The sequence below is a fragment of the Hyperolius riggenbachi genome, unplaced genomic scaffold (genome assembly GCF_040937935.1).
Source record: "Hyperolius riggenbachi isolate aHypRig1 unplaced genomic scaffold, aHypRig1.pri scaffold_156, whole genome shotgun sequence".
In the NCBI taxonomy this organism is placed as follows: domain Eukaryota; kingdom Metazoa; phylum Chordata; class Amphibia; order Anura; family Hyperoliidae; genus Hyperolius; species Hyperolius riggenbachi.
In genome coordinates, this window is record NW_027152369.1 from 344447 (window position 1) to 362899 (window position 18453).

Below are 18453 nucleotides of genomic sequence, written 5' to 3' on the forward strand. Positions count from 1 at the left end.
CCATGTCAAAGGCGGTGCCCTTAACTAGTACACTATCCAGCCAAGTATTAGAGGCAGAGAATCAGCAGGATAGCCGGGCAACTGGTATTGCTTAAAAGGAATGAAATATGGCAGCCTCCATATACCTCTTGCTTCAGCTGCCATTTAATCAATACCAGTTGCCTGGTGCCCTACCGATCCGCCTGGCATCACTAGTGGTCTGAATCACACACCTGACACAAGCATGCAGTTAATCCAGTCACTTCAGTTAAACATCAGACCTTCTGCATGCTTGTTCAGGGCCTATGGATAAAAGTATTAGAAGCAGAGGATCAGCAGGACTGCCAGGCAACAGGTATAGTTTAAAAGGAAATAAATATGGAAGCCTCCATATCCCTCTCACTTCAGGTGTCCTTTAAAAAGAGCACAGACTGTCAAGCAATATGCATATCCATCCCCCCCCCCCCCACACACACACACACACCCACCCACTGGGCTGTTAGGCATCTCGTGTTAAGTCTCCATAAACCCTTAAAGGGATACTGTAGGGGGGGGGGGGGGTCGGGGAAAATGAGTTGAAGTTACCCGGAGCTTCTAATGGTCCCCCACAGACATCCTGTGCCCGTGAAGCCACTCCACAATGCTCCGGCCCCGCCTCCAGGTCACTTCTGGAATTTCAGACTTTAAAAGTCTGAAATCCACTGTGTCTGCGTTGCCGTGTCCTCACTCCCGCGGATGGCACCAGGAGTGTACTGCGCAGACCCAGTATGGTCTGTACCTGCGCCGTATGCTCCTGGTGACATCAGGGGAAGCGAGGACACGGAAACGCGGGCGCAGTGGTTTTCAGACTTTAAAGTCTGAAATTCCAGAAGTGATCTGGAGGCGGGGCCGGAGCATTGGGGAGTGGCTGCGCGGGCACAGGATGCCTGCGGGGGACCATTAGAAGCCCCGGGTAACTTAAACTCATTTTTCCCCGACCACCCTACAGTATCCCTTTAACCTGATTGTGGAGCAGAGAGGAAGGAATTTATTTCCTTACAAGCCAATATGACCACTTTAAACTGCACTGTAAGTTGATTGCTGAAGTGTGGCATACCTTTGATATGTTATATCTGTTAAAGACTCCGCCAGCATGTCCTCCATCCCGGTGCTCTCTGACTGTACTTTGCATCTAGAAATAAAAGCACATTTTATTCCATTCAAAACACTAAAAACAAGAATGACTGAAACCCAACGAAAGCAGTTCTAATATAGAAGCTATACAAAACAAAAGTTTGCCTTCTCAAAACAGAAGGTATTTGCGTTAATTCAGATTTGAGTGAGCATATGATGCCTCCCACGATGCATCACTGCTGAATATGCAACTCATCCTTTGTTGTCCCTGATCGCTAACCACACCTCCAGAACCACTGGAATGCAATGATGTGTCAGCTTGTTAAAGAGACTCTGAAGCGAGAATAATTCTCGCTTCAGAGCTCATAGATAGCAGGGGCATGTGTGCCCCTGCTAAAACGCCGCTATCCCGCGGTTAAACGGGGGTCCCTTCACCCCCAACACCCCCCCCCCCGCAAGCATTGGTCGCAAACTTGGTCGTATATTATCTTTTCCTGGAGGCAGGGCTAACGGCCGCAGCCCTGCCATCAGTCGCGTCTATCAGCGGCGCATCGCCGCCCCGCTCAGTGAAGGAAGACAGAGGGGTGGGGGAGAGGCGGAGATACGCGCTGACAGACGCGCGTGGGGCGGAGCAGGGCTGCGGCGGTTAGCCCTGCCCCAACCAGGAAGTGCTCCCCCGCTGCACGGAGGGGATTTGGGGGTGAAGGGACCCCCGTTAAGCCGCGGGATAGCGGCGTTTTAGCAGGGGCACACATGCCCCTGCTATCTATGAGGTCTGAAGCAAGATTTATTCTCACTTCAGACTCTCTTTAATTGTACAAAGCCATTGTGGGTGACCTCATATGCTCACTCCAACCTGAATTATCACAAACACCTCCTGCTTTAACCTCTTGAGGAAACACAGGTTTACACCCCCCCAAGAGACCAGGCCATTTTTTACAATTTAGCACTACGCAGCTTTATCGGTTTATTGCGCAGTCATAGAATTTAGCACCCACATGAATTTTAACTACTTTTCGTACCCCTAATACAGCCATCTTCTGGTGGTCTCTGATTGCTGCTGTGATTGTCTTTTTTTTTTCCCATGGCTGGCAGGCTGATCGCGGTGGCCTCCTGTGTCCCCCTGCAGGGAACGCGCGCTTAAGAGCGCTCATTCCCTGCTAATCACGCGCGGAATGCCATGACGCAAATCGGCGTTAGGCGGTCCTGTGCCTGCCCTCTCTTCCACCACCTATCGGCGTTAGGCGGTCCTGTGCCTGCCCTCTCTTCCACCACCTATCGGCGTTAGGCGGTCCTGTGCCTGCCCTCTCTTCCACCACCTATCGGCGTTAGGCGGTCCTGTGCCTGCCCTCTCTCCCATCGCCTATCGGTGTTAGGCGGGCAGTAAGTGGTTAAGACTGCAAACTTTTGTTTTGCATAACATTTTAGTAAGAGGGCTTTTTTGGTCATTTGTAGACCCATACACACTCCTGGGAGTTCTGGTTAACCATGAGCTTGCTGGGTAATCTGTAACTAACAGAAGCTACAAATGCTCTTACCTCCTCCTCCACAGACAGGAACTCCTTGTCATCTGGAGCTAGATCAATTAAGATTGTTCCACTGCCAGAGGTATTCAGTGTCAAGTAAGGATTCAGACCTACAAATGAGTCACAGGAATACTGCATCAGAAGTAGAACACAAAAGCCACTCAATATATTAAGAACATTCTTCATTCTGCCAAAAACTCCTACAAATAATGACATGTGATCTGCACCATTCTGACAATGAGCGGGTTTTGACTTCAGCCTGGCTCATGGGACCCCTCTATAGGATTTTCACCCAAGACGATTGTGAGCCAAAATATCTGGTGACGGCAACATTTTATGGTGTTTCTACCGAGCTACTGTTTTTTGTCCCCTATTCTATTGCCTGATGAAGCGTTGCATTTCTTGGGGTACTCTTAATAAATTCAATTGTTTGAGTCAGACAGTTGTTAATGTCTGCTTTCCGGAAGTCCACCACTGCCTCCCTAGCAATTTTAAAGTTTTTATCCTGTTGGCGCCTCTGTTCTCTAGCAAAGTCAATGAAAAGAATGCTTCACTGACACTTCCCTAGCAGTATAATTACTTCCAGATTTTATGGTCTAAAAGCGGTGCAATTTTCTCACAAGCTTTTATGCTGGGAATTCACGATGCATTTTTTCAGTCGATTTTCCATCCGATCAATTCGATTTTCCGCTCGATTCTCTTATTTTTTTTTATCTATTTCAATTCACTTCTATGAAAGAATGATCACAAAAAAACCGATCGAAAATCAGATCGGACATGTCGGTAATTATTTATCGAACTATCTGACAAAAAAACATATGGTGTATTCCCAGCATTAGACCCTAAAAATCATACCGCTAGATAGATCTGCGGCAGCCCTGCACATTACTCACCTCCCATGCATCCAGCTCGGGATTACCGCTCTGTGCTGCGGATTTCTGGCCCAAGCCTGACTCGGGGTTACCGCTAAGGAGGTTAATGCACGCGTTACACACTAACACACTGCATACAGTGCATTGGGATATCGCACTCTGTTAGATCACACCACACTGGACATACTGTGAATGTTGCATAGATATAACATTGCGGTATGACTTTCCGCATTACAATGCGTCCGTCATGTCACGATGCAACGCCCTACTGTGAGTGGGGAATAAAGAAACCCGAAAGGCCTCTACTGAAGCTCAAGTAACATGGCTCTATAAAATGAAGCTATAGTCATAATACAGACTAGTGGTACTGACTTGCAAAAGCATAAATGAATGATCTGCAACTACAAACCACCCTAGAAATGAATAATCCTTGCTATGTGGGGGGTGAACAGGAAGTAAATTCTAGTTTTGTATCAGAGAACGCATTCATTACCTTGCTGGCCTGAAATGAGTCTCTCCACACCTTTGATTATTTTATGTCTGTGTCCATAAGCATTAATTCCAATCTCCTTAAATTCCTTGTGTCCCATTTCGATTAGGACATCGAGTGTGATCTACAAAATAAAATTACATTTGAATATTACAGGAAAATGGCCTTGAAAATAACTTAACCACCCTGGCGTTCTATTAAGATCGCCAGGGCAGCTGCATGAGGGTTTTTTTTAAATAAAAAAAAAACTATTTCATGCAGCCAACTGAAAGTTGGCTGCATGAAAGCCCACTAGATGGCGCTCCGGAGGCGTTCTTCTGATCGCCTCCGGCGGCCAAAAGTAACACGGAAGGCCGCAATGAGCGGCCTTCCGTGTTTTGTTTACTTCGTCGCCATGGCGACGAGCGGAGTGACGTCATGGACGTCAGCCGACGTCCTGACGTCTGCCGCCTCCGATCCAGCCCTTAGCGCTGGCCGGAACTATTTGTTCCGGCTGCGCAGGTCTCAGGCGGCTGGGGGGACCCTCTTTCGCCGCTGCTCGCGGCGGATCGCCGCAGAGCGGCGGCGATCGGGCAGCACACGCGGCTGGCAAAGTGCCGGCTGCGTGTGCTGCTCTTTATTTGATCAAAATCGGCCCAGCAGGGCCTGAGCGGCACCCTCTGGCGGTAATGGACGAGCTGAGCTCGTCCATACCGCTAAGGTGGTTAATTCAGCTCTATAAATTGCAGGGATTGACGGCAAACTTTATTTCAGATTGTTTAGTGGTAGATGGGAGGGGCAAAACTCACTGGTAGAAAATGAATTAAAACAAGTGTTGGAAAAAAGAGGAAAGAAGCTTAAAATTGCGCACCAATCAAGATTTAAAAAAAATAATAATAAAGGTTTATTATTCCAATCTGCATGTAATTTGTGTTAAATTCACACAAAAGCCAGCATTGTTACTATTTCAATGAATTACTTGGGCAGCAGAGGGTTTATGTTTTATACCGAGGTGGGAGCTTTGGGACAATCTGTATTTCAGAGGGCTAGTGCACACCTAGAGCGCTTCTGAGCACTTTTCAAAATGCTAGCGCTTTAAAATGCGTATTTAGTATTTGAATGGATGGATCACACCAGAGCGATGTGTTTTTTTCCCAAACGCAAATGTGGGTCCTGCAGCATTTCTGAGGCGATTCGGCCTCAATGTTAAGTATAGGAAAGTGGAAACTCGCTCTAAAAAGCGCTAGAGCCGAGCAATTTTCCAAGCGTTTTACAAAAGCTGTTCACGTCCAACTCTACTGTACAAAAAATTGATACACCTAAACGCTCCAAAAAAATCGCTAGGCACATACCTAGAATCGCTTCGAAAAATCACTTCTAAAAGCGACTAGCTTTTGCAATTAACTACCTGCCGACCACTCCATGTCAATTGGCGTGAACGCGGCGGCAGCCCCACAACCACTCCGCGCGATTGGCATGAATGGCTTCTAATGAAGCTTGCAGGAGAGTGCGCGCATCTCCGCTCTGATTACAGAGCTCCGCCTTCAGTCTCCCAGACTGTAAGATGGCGAAACCGCGTCTAATAACTATGTACAGCACTGCGATCTAAGGCAGCGCTGTACTGGGGACAGCAGCATGACACGGCTGTCCCCCTGGGACACAGGAGGGGAATCACTTGTGTGCTGAGTTGTGCGGCCCTGCAGGGAGGCCTTAAAGCTGCAGTGGCCCATTTAGTAAAAAATGGCCTGGTCACTGGGGGGGTTTAACACCGCGGTCCTCAAGTGCTTAAACTGCGGCTTTTAGGCGTGTATGTTTGCAAAGCTGTGCAGTTTGTGCAGTCAGTTTGGATGTTCTTATCTCAATGCAAACAGGAATGCAAGGCAGATTTTTACTATAAAATGACAGAAAAAGACTTATGCATCGCCAGTCTGGGCTCATAGCAAACTTATGAGGGTACACTCTCTCCAACACTACAGGTACCCGCTAATGACAATTTTTTTGTCTAATCTTACAGCTTCTATGCAATAGATAAATAGTTTGATAATATCCATTCAAAATATATTCACTCAGTTTATCCTTCTGCTAAATAGATTTAGTAAGATTGGTCAAAAAAAAACAAACAAAAAACAAATGATAATTACCGGGCACCTTAAAGAGGAACTCCAGTGAAAATAATGTAATAAAGTGCTTAATTTTTACAATAATTCTGTATAAATGATTTGGTCAGTGTTTGCCCATTGTAAAATATTTTAAAACCCTGATTTACAGTCTGACATTTATCACATGGTGACATTTTTACTTCTGGCTGGTGATGTAGCTGCTGCTTGCTTTTTTTGACAGTTGGAAACAGCTGTAAACAGCCATTTCCCACAATGCAACAAGGTTCACAGACAGGAAACTGCCGGGACCATGGTCCTCAGAGTTTCTTGTGGGAGGGGTTTCACCACAATATCAGTCATACAGCGCCCCCTGATGATCCATTTGTCATAAGGAAAAGATTTCTCATGTAAAAGGGGGTATCAGCTACTGATTGGGATGAAGTTCAATTCTTGGTCACGGTTTCTCTTTAAGGCTGTATTCACAGTGGGATGTTGCAGTTTAATGCAGCGTTAAAGTCGCAACGTGTCTGCATTGAGAGGTTACGCACTGCAAGCAGTGAGTTGCCATAATGCAACATTTTTCAACGCGATGTTAACGTTGCACTGTGAACGGCCCATAAGATTATCAGTTCGGTACTCCGCAACGTGCCGATGTGAATGCGACCTCAAAGGAAATTATATGTATATATTCAAAATGTGTACAAAGAACAAACAATCAATTTGTTACTACAATAAAAGGGAAGTATTTTAAACAACAAATGTTAGACTAGAGTTTGCACAAACCGTAAATACATAAACAAAACATACAAAAAAATTAAATAATGGTGTTTATTGTAATTCACAATACAACATACAAGCAGGATTTATTAATAAAACGCACACACACGGCAAACAAACTCACCTGCTCACTCTCAAAAATATCAATTAAGTGTTCAAGTCCCAGGTTCCTCAAAAACTGATTAATGCTCAGGTCAAATCCTGGTACTAAATAAAAAGAGAAAGGACATTACAGACTCCATAATGAGGGGAAGTAAAGAAGAAAAAAAAGAGAACCCAGCATGCTCTGCAACTTCCTTTGTGCGGCAGATGTACCAAATAAGAGCCATGGAAACTGGGGCATTATATTTTATGGATAAGAATAGTAAGAGTGATTTTTAACTTTTGGACTGCCTGGTTAGCATCCGTATTACTTGTTTACTAGATAAAAAATAAAGAATAGATTTTTTTATTTTATGCCCGACAGTTACACTTTAAAATTTACAAATTTCCAACCCGCTTCAGCCCACCGCAGCCCTCTTCCTTTAGCTATGAATGAGTAATTTCCATCCATTTGGGCACCATGGATATTTAAACTAACAAAATGTAAAAATCATATTAAAAAAAAAAAAAACATGTGTCCTTACATAATAATTTGGGTTAAAAAATAAAAAAAATTAAAAAAATACGTCCATCGAGTTCAACCACAATATAAGGTATAGCACTAGCCTGCAGTGAGAAATCTAATCAGTTTTCCACTCTAAATAAAGCAGGATTCCACCCTTGATTATACCTTTTTGACTCTTAAAGAGGAGCTGTTAGGTATAAGGTCTCAGAGAAAATAAACACATATATCAGTAGCTAAAGATTGGCTGTACTTACATTACATATGCATTTCTCTGTCCACGTTTGTACTTCACAGAATTTTTATATAGTATATGCAGAGATTGATGCTCCTGACAGCTCATGGCAGGTTCCATGTTTGTCTGTCTCCTATGAAGCCAAATGTGTCGTCATGTCCTCCCTGCTTCCTGACCACAAAAAAGCTCATACTGAATAACACTACTGTGCAGTGAATATTAATTAGCCATGTGGCTAGGAACAATAGCTGACTCCTGCAGTGTACTCTGCCCCAAGATTTATCAGTGCTGCGCGCTGGACTGAGTTACATGCTGTTGTAACTTGACCCTGTAACTTCTCATTAGCAGCCGAGGGGAGGGCCCCAGAATGCTATGCAGTATGGTATGCGGCCTCTCGGCCTCTTAAGAGCTTGGGTCTAACAGCTTTGCTGATAAGCACACATCAAATGTAAGAGAGATTTTGTACTTCAGTAGTGCCTTTTTGGCTTCCTTCTAAACTGTTTAACACAGGAGAATAGAGGTTTAAATTAGCTTTTGCAGCCTGACGGTTACTCTTTAAGATCCGTCAAGGACATCCAAGGTAAAAATAAACTTATGAGCTAAACAATTGTGTCTATTCTCCTACTAAAAATGACTTCTTTAGCTATTTTACGTTTTTATTTTATATTTAAATCTACTTTTTAAGTTTTTATTGTTTCATTGTTTCTTCTTAATGCATTCATTGAAGTATGCCAGAGCTAAAATCTATGAACAATTGACCCTTTTTATATCTTTCCTTCTCTCGTAAGCCATTTTCTGCCAGGAAAAAGTTTTATGGCTGTAATTCCTTATTAGCGAGGGTTATTCTATAGTCTGACCCAGACAGTGAACAATTCACACAGGAAAGTGCTCTTATTAAAAGGAAAGGAAAGAGAAGGAAAGGAGAAAGGAAAGAGACTGGAAATTTAGATCAATTACTTTTAAACTACATAAAAACAGATTTTCCATAGAGTGTGCTGCATGAGTGTTGTTTTCCATAAAGATCTGTGAAGAGATTTACCTTCTTCCTTCTTCTCTAAAGCCACCGCCCCCTCGGCACCACCGCTCGCTGCTGACGGTGTATCCGGAAAACTGGCTGCCAGGTTATCCAGGCTGCTGGCGGCAGACAGAGTAGGCGGACTGGAGGGAACTGAAGATAAGACTCCTGCTGGTGCAGATGCAGGCTGGGAAACTGTGATAAGCTGTGGTTTATAAATGGCTGGTAACGCAGCAAGGGGCATAGCTGCCGCTAGAAGAGCACGGACATCATCGGCCTGATCAAACAACAAAGGAAAAATGAGTTAATTTATTATCCTCATTCATTTACATAGCCCTGACATTTTCCACAGCACTTAAAGATGAAGGGGCAGTTTTTTCACTTACCCGGGGCTTTCTCCAGCCCCATATGCATGGATGCGTCCCTCGCCGTCCTCCCGCGTGCCTCCGTTAAGCCGCAATCTTCTCCAGTATGCGGCTCAGTGACATCAGCAGGGGGCCTTCTGCGCATGCATGGACCTTCTGTGCAAACGCAGAAGACACCGGCTGACGTCAGTTAGTCAGACTGAGCCCAACTGAGCCGTGTACCGGGGTTTGATTGCGGCTGAACAGAGGATTGCGGGTGGACGGCGAGGGACGCATCCATGCTTATGGGGCTGAAGTAAGCCACGGTAAGTAAAAAACAGCCACTTTCTTCATCTTAGAGTCTCTTTAAGGCCCAGTGCACACCAAAACCGCTAGCAGATCGTCAAAACGCTAGCGGTTTTGGGAGCAGAGAGCCGATATTTGCTGGGTGCACACCGAGCGGATTTTGTATGAGATCCGCCGGCCGCATCCGCGTGGCTAATGTACCTCTATGGGCTGGTGCACACCGGCGGTGTGAGGCTTGAAGCAAACCACAAACGTGCAGCAAGAGGCACGTTTGCGGCTTGCTAAAAACCTCACACCGCCGGAGTGCACCAGCCCATAGAGATACATTAGCCATGCGGATTTTCAGGCGGATTCGGCCGGCGGATCCGCCCGGTGTGCACTGGGCCTAACAGTGCACACAGAACAGTTCAGGTCACTGACTATACCTCAAAGAAGCTCACTATCTGGTGTCCCCAACATAGTTATAGTCCAGTGTTCTCCCTAGGGTCTTTTAGCCGGGTGTTGCACCTGGCTAATTTTGGTGATCACCTGGCTGTCATCAGCTCACTTCCTCATCCTCCTATGGTGTAAGCAGAGTTGCGCCAGCCCAGCATTCTCCCATCGATTTCCCACCCCGGCTACATTTGCATGCCACCAGTCTGGAAAAGAATTCTGGGGAGAACACTGTAGTCTAACATCCCTTACCACCTCTTGGGACCCACCTAGGAAGAAGTCAAAGAGCTGCCTGAATGTTTTTGAGACCTAGAAAGAGAGTAGAATGCTTGGAGGAGCCCCACTCCCAACGACCATGCAAATGCCAGTTAGATCCTTGTCTGATAATCAGGCCTGGGACTCCAGCACCGTAAGGCAAGAATGCTAGCACCATTCAACCCAAATGAAAAGCTTGACGGATCAGACTACTTACAAGAGCTCCATGAGGTTTATTTGGATTGGGCAAACAAGCAGGAGTACAGTGAAATTCCCAGGTCAGGTACAGTTTGTCTTACATGAATTCAATAGAACATTTAAAATGGACTATGCATAAAACAGTGCTGCAGAGAGGAGAACTCTTCATGGCCTCCACTGCAGCTACAGCTCAACAGATCTCCCTCCGCTCAGCGTATAAAAAAAAGCATTTACGTTTTAGTTTTGTTTTTTTAACTGAAAGTTGGAGGGTGACTTAAAAATCCAGCACTAGCACCATAAGGCACCATTCACACTGGGAATCGGAAACCACTAGCAAGAATCACTAGCGTTTTGCAAATCGGTTTTCCTGTGGTTTTTCACTGTATAGGAAAGAGATTTTGGAGCGATTGCGTTTTGTGATCCTTTAACATTGAAATATAATCGCATGTTTGAGATTTCAGCAAATCGCTAATTGCGGGGGATCGCTACAGTGTGAATACTACCAATGATTTGCATTGCCACCGAGCATATTCAAGGGCTAGTGATTTGCAGACAAGCTGAATGGGGCCTAAGGCTTGGTTCACACGTAAAAAGGTGTCCAGTCCTGTCAGTTTTTGACAATTGGCATCAGTTTTGTTTGCGTTTTAATAAAGGTGTTCACACATAAATTTGTACCTTTCTGGTCCAGTCAGGAAAACTGATAGAGAACTGACAGGACAGGACCAGAAATGTGCAGATGTACGTGTGAACAAGGCCCCAGGGTGAGGCAACCACTAGACGCTTTCAGCAACACTCACACATAGATGATCAGTTAATGACGTACCGTGACCAAGTCTAATGGTGTTTGGCCCTCCTGATTTTTCAGTGTTGGATCAGCACCATGTGCCAGAAGCAATGCGCAGAGCTGCGTTCTCCCTTTCTGAGCAGCTTCATGCAGTGGCGTAAAAGCCCACTTGTCAGTGGCATTCACAGAAGCATTGAACTTTATAAGTAAGGCAGCTACATCCACATGCTGAAAAACAAGAGGTCTGGTTACTGCACCATAAGCTAAAAGACCAGAAATATGTACAAAGAAGCAGACACTACTACATAATATATAATTACATGTATGAGCCCATAAAAAAATAAGTATATCGTCCCACATGGGCTACCCACGCACACTGAACAGATGAGGCATGTTCTGGCAGAAGGTGAAAAGGGTGTGACCACTAGTGCCAGAAGGATGGATAATACGGTATTTGTTTCTGCTTGTTCAGAAGTAGCAACAGAAAGTCAGATACAAATGTCCTCTAGTGTTTTCCCCCCCAATTTTTTCCCAGCTGGGTGGCACGAAAAAGTAGCCGGGTGGGGCGCAGCCAAGTGAATGCAGGACCTGTGCAACTCTGCTTACAACATAGGGAGGAGGATATGGAGGCGAGCCGATGACAGCCGGGTGCTCACCAAAACCAGGTGGATCACCCGGCTAAAAAAGCCTGGGGAGAACAAAGGACACCTGGAGTGAGAGGGATATGGAGTCTGCCATATTCATTTCCCTTTATTAATACCAGTTGCTTGGCTATTCCGCTGATCTCTTTAACTGAAGTAGTGTCCAGGGGCGCCTCTGGCCATTTTGGCACTCCAGGCGAGAAAACCTGTGGCGTCCCCCCCATGCCCCATGGTGCCCCCCATAAAAATAATTATAATGTGACAGCGGTTCACCAGGAAATAATCGTAATGTGGCAGCGTTTCACTAGAAAATAATCGTAATGTGACAGCGTTTCACCAGAAAATAATTGTAATGCGGCAATGTTTCACCAGAAATTACACTTATTTCAGCAGCATTTCACCAGAAAATACGCAATGCAGGCAGCGTTTCACCAGCAAATACACATAGGCAGGGCTCCTCCCCCCCCCCCTTCCATTAGCCCTGATACCTGCCTGCACTTATAAGAGAAAAAAAAAACATTTACTCACCTGCAGAAGACACCTCTCCTGGCCTCCCTCCGGCACGCAGCATCTCCCCCAATGATCTTTGTGCAGCAACTCCGGCTGCAAAACTCCCGCGTTGATAGGCAGAGCAGGGCTACGGGAAAATTGCACCCCAAGACCTGCAATGGAGACACAAATAGTCTCCAGTGCAGGGCTTCGGACTCCATTTTCCTGTAGCCCTGCTCTGCCTGCCGGAACCCACAGACTCTGCAGACTGCAGAAGTGAGCTTACAAGCTGCGGTCAGTGAACTGGCGCTACAAGCCAGTTCACCACCTGGGGGAGACTCCATCTGGTGGGGGGTTGCCACGGTCTCCCCCCCGCACAGCACTGGTGACCACCTGGTTGGCTTGGTGGACCAGGCGCCTCTCCACGAGGGTCAGAAGGAGGCACAAAGGGGGACACAAGGAGTCACAAAGGAGGACAGAAGGAGTCACAGGGGGACTAAAGGCGGCACAATAGGGGACAGAATGAGGCACAAAGGGGAACAGGGGGACTGAAAAAGGCACACAGGAGGACAGAAAGAGGCACGAGTGTCAGAAAAAGTCACAAAGGAGGATAGAAGGAGGCACAAGGGGACAGAAGGAGGCACACAAGTTGACAGAATGAGGCACAATGTGTCTTATGGGGGACAGAATAAGACACAAAGGCAGACAGAAAGAGGTACAGGGGAAAGAAGAAGGCATGAGGGCCAGAAGGAGGCACAAAAGAGGACAGAAGGAGGCACAAAGTTTGGCAGGACGCGGCACAATGGAGACAGATTGAGGCGCAAAGGGGAACAAAAGGAGGCACAGGAAGAAAGGAGGCACAGGGGGACTAAAGGAGGCATACAGGGGACAGAAGGAGGCACAATGGAGGACAGAAAAAAGCACAAAGGAGGGCAGAAGGAAGCACAGTGAGACAGTAGGAGGCACAAAGGGGGACAGAAGTATGCACAAAGGGGGACAGAAAGAGACACAAAAGGGGGACAGAAAGAGGCTCAAAAGGGGGACAGAAGACAATAGAGGGAGATATAAGGAAGCGCAGGGAGACAGAAGGAGGCAGAGGGGACAAAAAGAGCCACAGGGAGGCAGAAGAAGGCACAAAGGGGCACAGAAGGAGGCACAGGGGGACAGAGGAAGGCGCAGTGGACAGAGGTGGCACATGGGCACCGAAGAGCCACAGGGAGACAGAAGGAGGCACAGGAAGACAGAAGGGGCAGAGTGGGACTGAAGGAGGAACAGAAGGGCAGAGGTAGCACAAGGGGACAAATAAAGGCAAAGGGGGACAGAATGAGGCACAAAGAGGTACAGAAGGAGGCAGAGGTGGCAGCTGCCTGTAGATAAAGCAGAAGCAAGTAAAAGAAGACCCATGGGGCGGAGCTTAGTCCAGGGATGGGGGTTAATTTGTGGGCGGGGCTTAATCCAGCAACATGGTGCCCCCCAGGACCAATGACACTCCAGGCAATGGCCTGTACTGCCTATGCCTAGAGGCGCCCCTGGTAGTGTCTGAATCACACACCCAAAACAAGCAAGCAGTTAATCTTGTCAGACTTCGGTCAGAAACATCTGATCGGCATGCTTGTTTAGAGTCAATGGCTAAGGGCATTGTAGACAGAGGTTCAGCAGGAGAGCCAGGCAATCTGCTTTGTTTAAAATAACTGAAATAAAAATGGCATCCTCCATATCGTGTGTGTGTGTGTGTGTGTGTGTGTGTATATATGTGTGTATGTGTGTATGTGTGTATGTGTGTGTGTGTGTGTGTGTGTGTGTGTGTGTGTGTGTGTGTGTGTGTGTGTGTGTGTGTGTGTGTGTGTGTGTGTGTGTGTGTGTGTGTGTGTGTGTGTATATATACTGCAAATGCCTTCCCCCTCCCCCAAATCAGTAGCGTTTATGGGGAAGAGCCCCCCCCCCACAGCACTTTGAGAGTCACACTGGAGTAAAGCAGTGTACAAGTGTTAAGATTTAATTTTTTACCATGGTAATGGGAGACCCATGCAAGCTTATAGGTGGCCACACATGATACAATAAAATGATCAGATTTTACGGCAATTCAATTAAAAAGATTGGATTTCAAGAAAAATCTAACGTTTTTGTTTTATTCGAGCAAGAAATCCGATCGGATTTACCATTTTTATGCGATAAAATTCAATTGGGAATGGTGGATTTTATTGATAAATTTTTAAGAAAATTGAATGGTGTGTGGTAGATTGTCAATGTATACACCCAAGCTATTTTCTCTCAGTTTCCAATAATTTTTATCATAATTGAGGAAAAATTTAACATAGGTGTGTGGTACATTGGTCAGATTTTTTAAATGTTAAAATCAATCTGAAAAATTGATTGCTATTCTTGAGTTGAATAGATATTTAAAAAAATGTATTGTGTGTGGCCACCTTAAGAGATCTCTGATGGAACCTTTTTGTGCAACCAGAAGCAGAAGAGTATTTTGTTTTGGGTTTTGTTCTAGAGTCTGTGGGTGTGGCTAAACTGCTGCTGCCTGTACTACATCATCTCCACTGCTCACAACGCAAGGAGGTAGGCACAAGCTGTATCTGACAGAGAAAATGCAACCTATTGCACAGTCTGCCGTGGCCAGGGCCTGATTTTACACTAGCTAATGAAGGTTTCTAGAGGCTAAGAAAAGATTTATGCCTGGAGGCTGGAAGCTTACTGTAAATTGAAGTTTAAAATCGCAACTTACCCCATATGATGCAGCGTTATGCAATGGAATAAGGCCCCCTTTATCTTGTGCATTAACATCAGCGCCATGCTGTAACAAGTACTCCGCAACTTCTAAATTATTGTACCCAGCTGGAAAAGACAGAATAAATACATTTCTAACAAATCATATCCAAAATATATTCCGATATGGAAATGTGCAGCAGGAACACATGCAACATATTAAACAGAACACAACTATGTAGATTGTAGTCAATTAGCAAAAAAACAACAAAAATAGAATGCAAATATAGGTGCCCTGCATTCCCAAACACACCCACCTGCTAAGTGCAATGGCGTGGAATGTCTGCCTTGGGTATCTCTACAGTTGACATTCTCCGATGAGCAAAGTTTCTTAACTCGAGCTGCACACCCTCTTTTGGCCGCATCTAACAAGGCCGCATCTCCCCGGAGGAGGTCCTGGATATCTGTATCTCCGTCTTTAACCAGGTCTAATGCCGTGTTTCCATCTCTGTTCTTCTTCGTGGAATCAGCTCCATGCTATTTAACATGAAACACTTCGGTGTTATGGAGTAAAAAGTGAAGATAAATGTAATAGAAAGGTGCAGAACAGCAGTGGTTTCTAGCTCTAGTCACCACAGACAGAGTGAACCTGAAGCGGGGCCAAAAGAAAAAGGTTACTTACCACAGAAGAAGTAAGCCTCTAGATAGCCTTCCGCCCCGACAATCCAGAACTGGGTCTCTAAACTTATTCAACAAGGTCATCAGTCATGCTCTTGTGGCCACACTTCTATCTAAGTGCTGCTGTACTGCTCATGCGCAAGTAGTGGCACAAACCTGCTCATGCACATCTTTTTTCCTCCATGGATGAACAGCTTCATACAGCTGCGCGGGTGCAGACCCTATACATGCATGCACAGTATGGCTGCACTTGTATGGGGATGGGAGTGAGGCCACTAACAGAGGGTCTTAGCCAGTACTGGTCGGGTAGAGGACATGGGACCATCCTGAGGATTCCCACTACTTAAATATTTAACCCTTTGAAAGTTAAAGGTTTGCTTTGAGAGATAATGGAGTGAAATCATTAAAGCCTTAGATCTGCTACCGTGTTTCCCCGAAAATAAGACTTATATTAATTTTTGCTCTATAATTTTGCTAGGTCTTATTTTCAGGGGATGTCATATTTCTACCAGGAAGAGTCTCAGCAGAACATTTCCTGTTCCTTTGTACTGTGCTGTTCCTGGATTTGAAGGTATGCTACTGTACTGACCAGGCACTTGCCCTGTGATCTCTGTACACAGCCGATAACCTTGCTGGGAGGTGGGATGATAGGACTAGTGCCCTATTGGCACTGCACTGCTGTGTCCCCACATGCTGGCCTCCTCTTCCTCCTCTAACTTCTGCTAGGGCTTATTTTCAGGGGAGGGCTTATATTCAAGGAACGAGGGTATATAATGAAACGCTTTTTTGCTGGGTGAGACTAAAACGGTCTGATACACAAAATGAACCACAACATATGACAAACGCCGAGCTTAACTACAAATCATGGGACCCCCCCAGCAAAACTTTCATGGGGTCCCCCCAATGTTCTCACCCTTGCCCACCCCTTGTGTCTTGCAAGGATCCTACAACAAGTTCGGACATCATAAATGTCACACGTCAAATGTAGCTACGAAAACACCTGATCAGAAGGAATGAAGTAGTTGAGGCTCCCTTAGAGCTCTCTGCTCCCCGCCATCATAGGGACTCATTCCCTGTAGTTACGCACCAGCAGACATATCATCAGATCCTATGCTAACATGTCTATTCTCCCCAGTGTCCAGCTGTTGATGCAAACCAGTCCTTCCTGGCGGTACCCTCGAGTCAGACCCGGGGTGAAAAAAAAAAAAAAAAAGAGAAGCCACAAGTGGTAATCACGAGCCTGATTCGGGGTAGCCGCCGGGGGGTCTATGCAGAGCCTTAAGCGCAGCAGGCATTTCAACTCACCTCCCCCGGAATACAAACGTTGGTAGCCATTCTTCTTCCAGTCCTCAGAGGCTCTGGATCCCTCGGCGGGATCGCCTGCCATTTGTAATCATGATGACAGGTGGCAATCTCACTACAGGGTTACAGTGCCACCTGAAGGACCGAGGGAGAATTGGAGCGCTGGATCCCAGGAAGGTAACTGCTGGGCTGTCGCAGATCTCACTGTATGTATTATTTTCCTGGTTGTAGGGTCTAAAGGCATGCAATAATTTGCACCGCTTTTAGACCCTAAAATTCGGATAATAATCGTATTGCCAGGGAGGTTAAATCTGTTTTTATAAGTATGGAAACAAAGGATGAAAAGAACTGTAAAGTGTCAGTGCAAACACTGCTACTGAATGATGGGAAATACTTTGGTTTAACACCTTACTACAATGGAATGAGGACTAACAACCCAGATCATTAACCCGCCACTGAAACTGCATCAGTGTTCTGCTTGATAATCTAGACAACAATATTATTCCTAGATATAGGGGGAGCAGCAGGAAGGCTAAAATATGTGTGTGTGGCAGAAAAGCCTCGGCAAAAGAGAAGGTTTCAGCTGGAATGCAAGAAACAAACACACTTTACGAATCCCATTTCACCGAAAGTCATGATCCTACCTGTAGGAGAAGCTTGCAGATCTCGTATTTCCCTTTTGCTGCAGCTTCATGTAATGGCGTGAATTTCCACAAATCAGCAACATTAATTAGTGCACCGTGCTTAACAAGTAGCTCAGTTACTTCATAATGTCCATAGGAACAGGCATTGTGCAATGGGACCAGACCTCTGGAAAACAAAGGGAATAGGTTTAGACATAAAGGTACCATCCAAGTAGAAGTCATCAGGGAGAAGTGTGACTATAAACGGGGGGGGGGTTAGAGTTGGAGTGTAATAAGGTAACACTACACAAAATGTTTCATGACTACACCCTCCTGCCTCTAATGAACACCTTATTTTACCTGATTTAAATGTACAAAGAAGTCTACAAACGTTCACAAGATTTCAATGAAAACACACAGAGCTTAATTTATTAATACTGAATGTAAGGACTTTTTAGTCTCTTTTAGCCCCCCTATACCTTCCTGTTTGTTCAGGGTCACCAAAGCTATCTGGGTATTCTGTAGTTCTCTTTACAGGGAGTGCAGAATTATTAGGCAAGTTGTATTTTTGAGGAATAATTTTATTATTGAACAACAACCATGTTCTCAATGAACCCAAAAATCTCATTAATATCAAAGCTGAATATTTTTGAAAGTAACTTTTAGTTTGTTTTTAGTTTTAGCTATTTTAGGGGGATATCTGTGTGTGCAGGTGACTATTACTGTGCATAATTATTAGACAACTTAACAAAAAACAAATATATACCTATTTCAATTATTTTTTTACCAGTGAAACCAATATAACATCTCAACATTCACAAATATACGTTTCTGACATTCAAAAACAAAACAAAAACAAATCAGTGACCAATATAGCCACCTTTCTTTGCAAGGACACTCAAAAGCCTGCCATCCATGGATTCTGTCAGTGTTTTGATCTGTTCACCATCAACATTGCGTGCAGCAGCAACCACAGCCTCCCAGACGCTGTTCAGAG

The 18453-nt window shown here is 45.3% G+C and overlaps 1 protein-coding gene across 1 annotated transcript in view; it reads right to left on the reverse strand.

Annotated features, from left to right (window-relative positions):
• LOC137543675 (poly [ADP-ribose] polymerase tankyrase-2-like) overlaps positions 1-18453 on the reverse strand; it is a gene marked incomplete at its 5' end in the record, with an annotated part of 57762 nt that overhangs the window by 14709 nt on the left and 24600 nt on the right. The window contains 9 exons of the mRNA XM_068264798.1: positions 1076-1150; positions 2631-2728; positions 3984-4104; positions 6960-7042; positions 8714-8966; positions 11048-11236; positions 14873-14982; positions 15171-15390; positions 17478-17643. Of these exons, the coding sequence (XP_068120899.1) occupies positions 1076-1150; positions 2631-2728; positions 3984-4104; positions 6960-7042; positions 8714-8966; positions 11048-11236; positions 14873-14982; positions 15171-15390; positions 17478-17643 (1315 nt within the window). The remainder of the gene's footprint in view (positions 1-1075; positions 1151-2630; positions 2729-3983; positions 4105-6959; positions 7043-8713; positions 8967-11047; positions 11237-14872; positions 14983-15170; positions 15391-17477; positions 17644-18453) is intronic.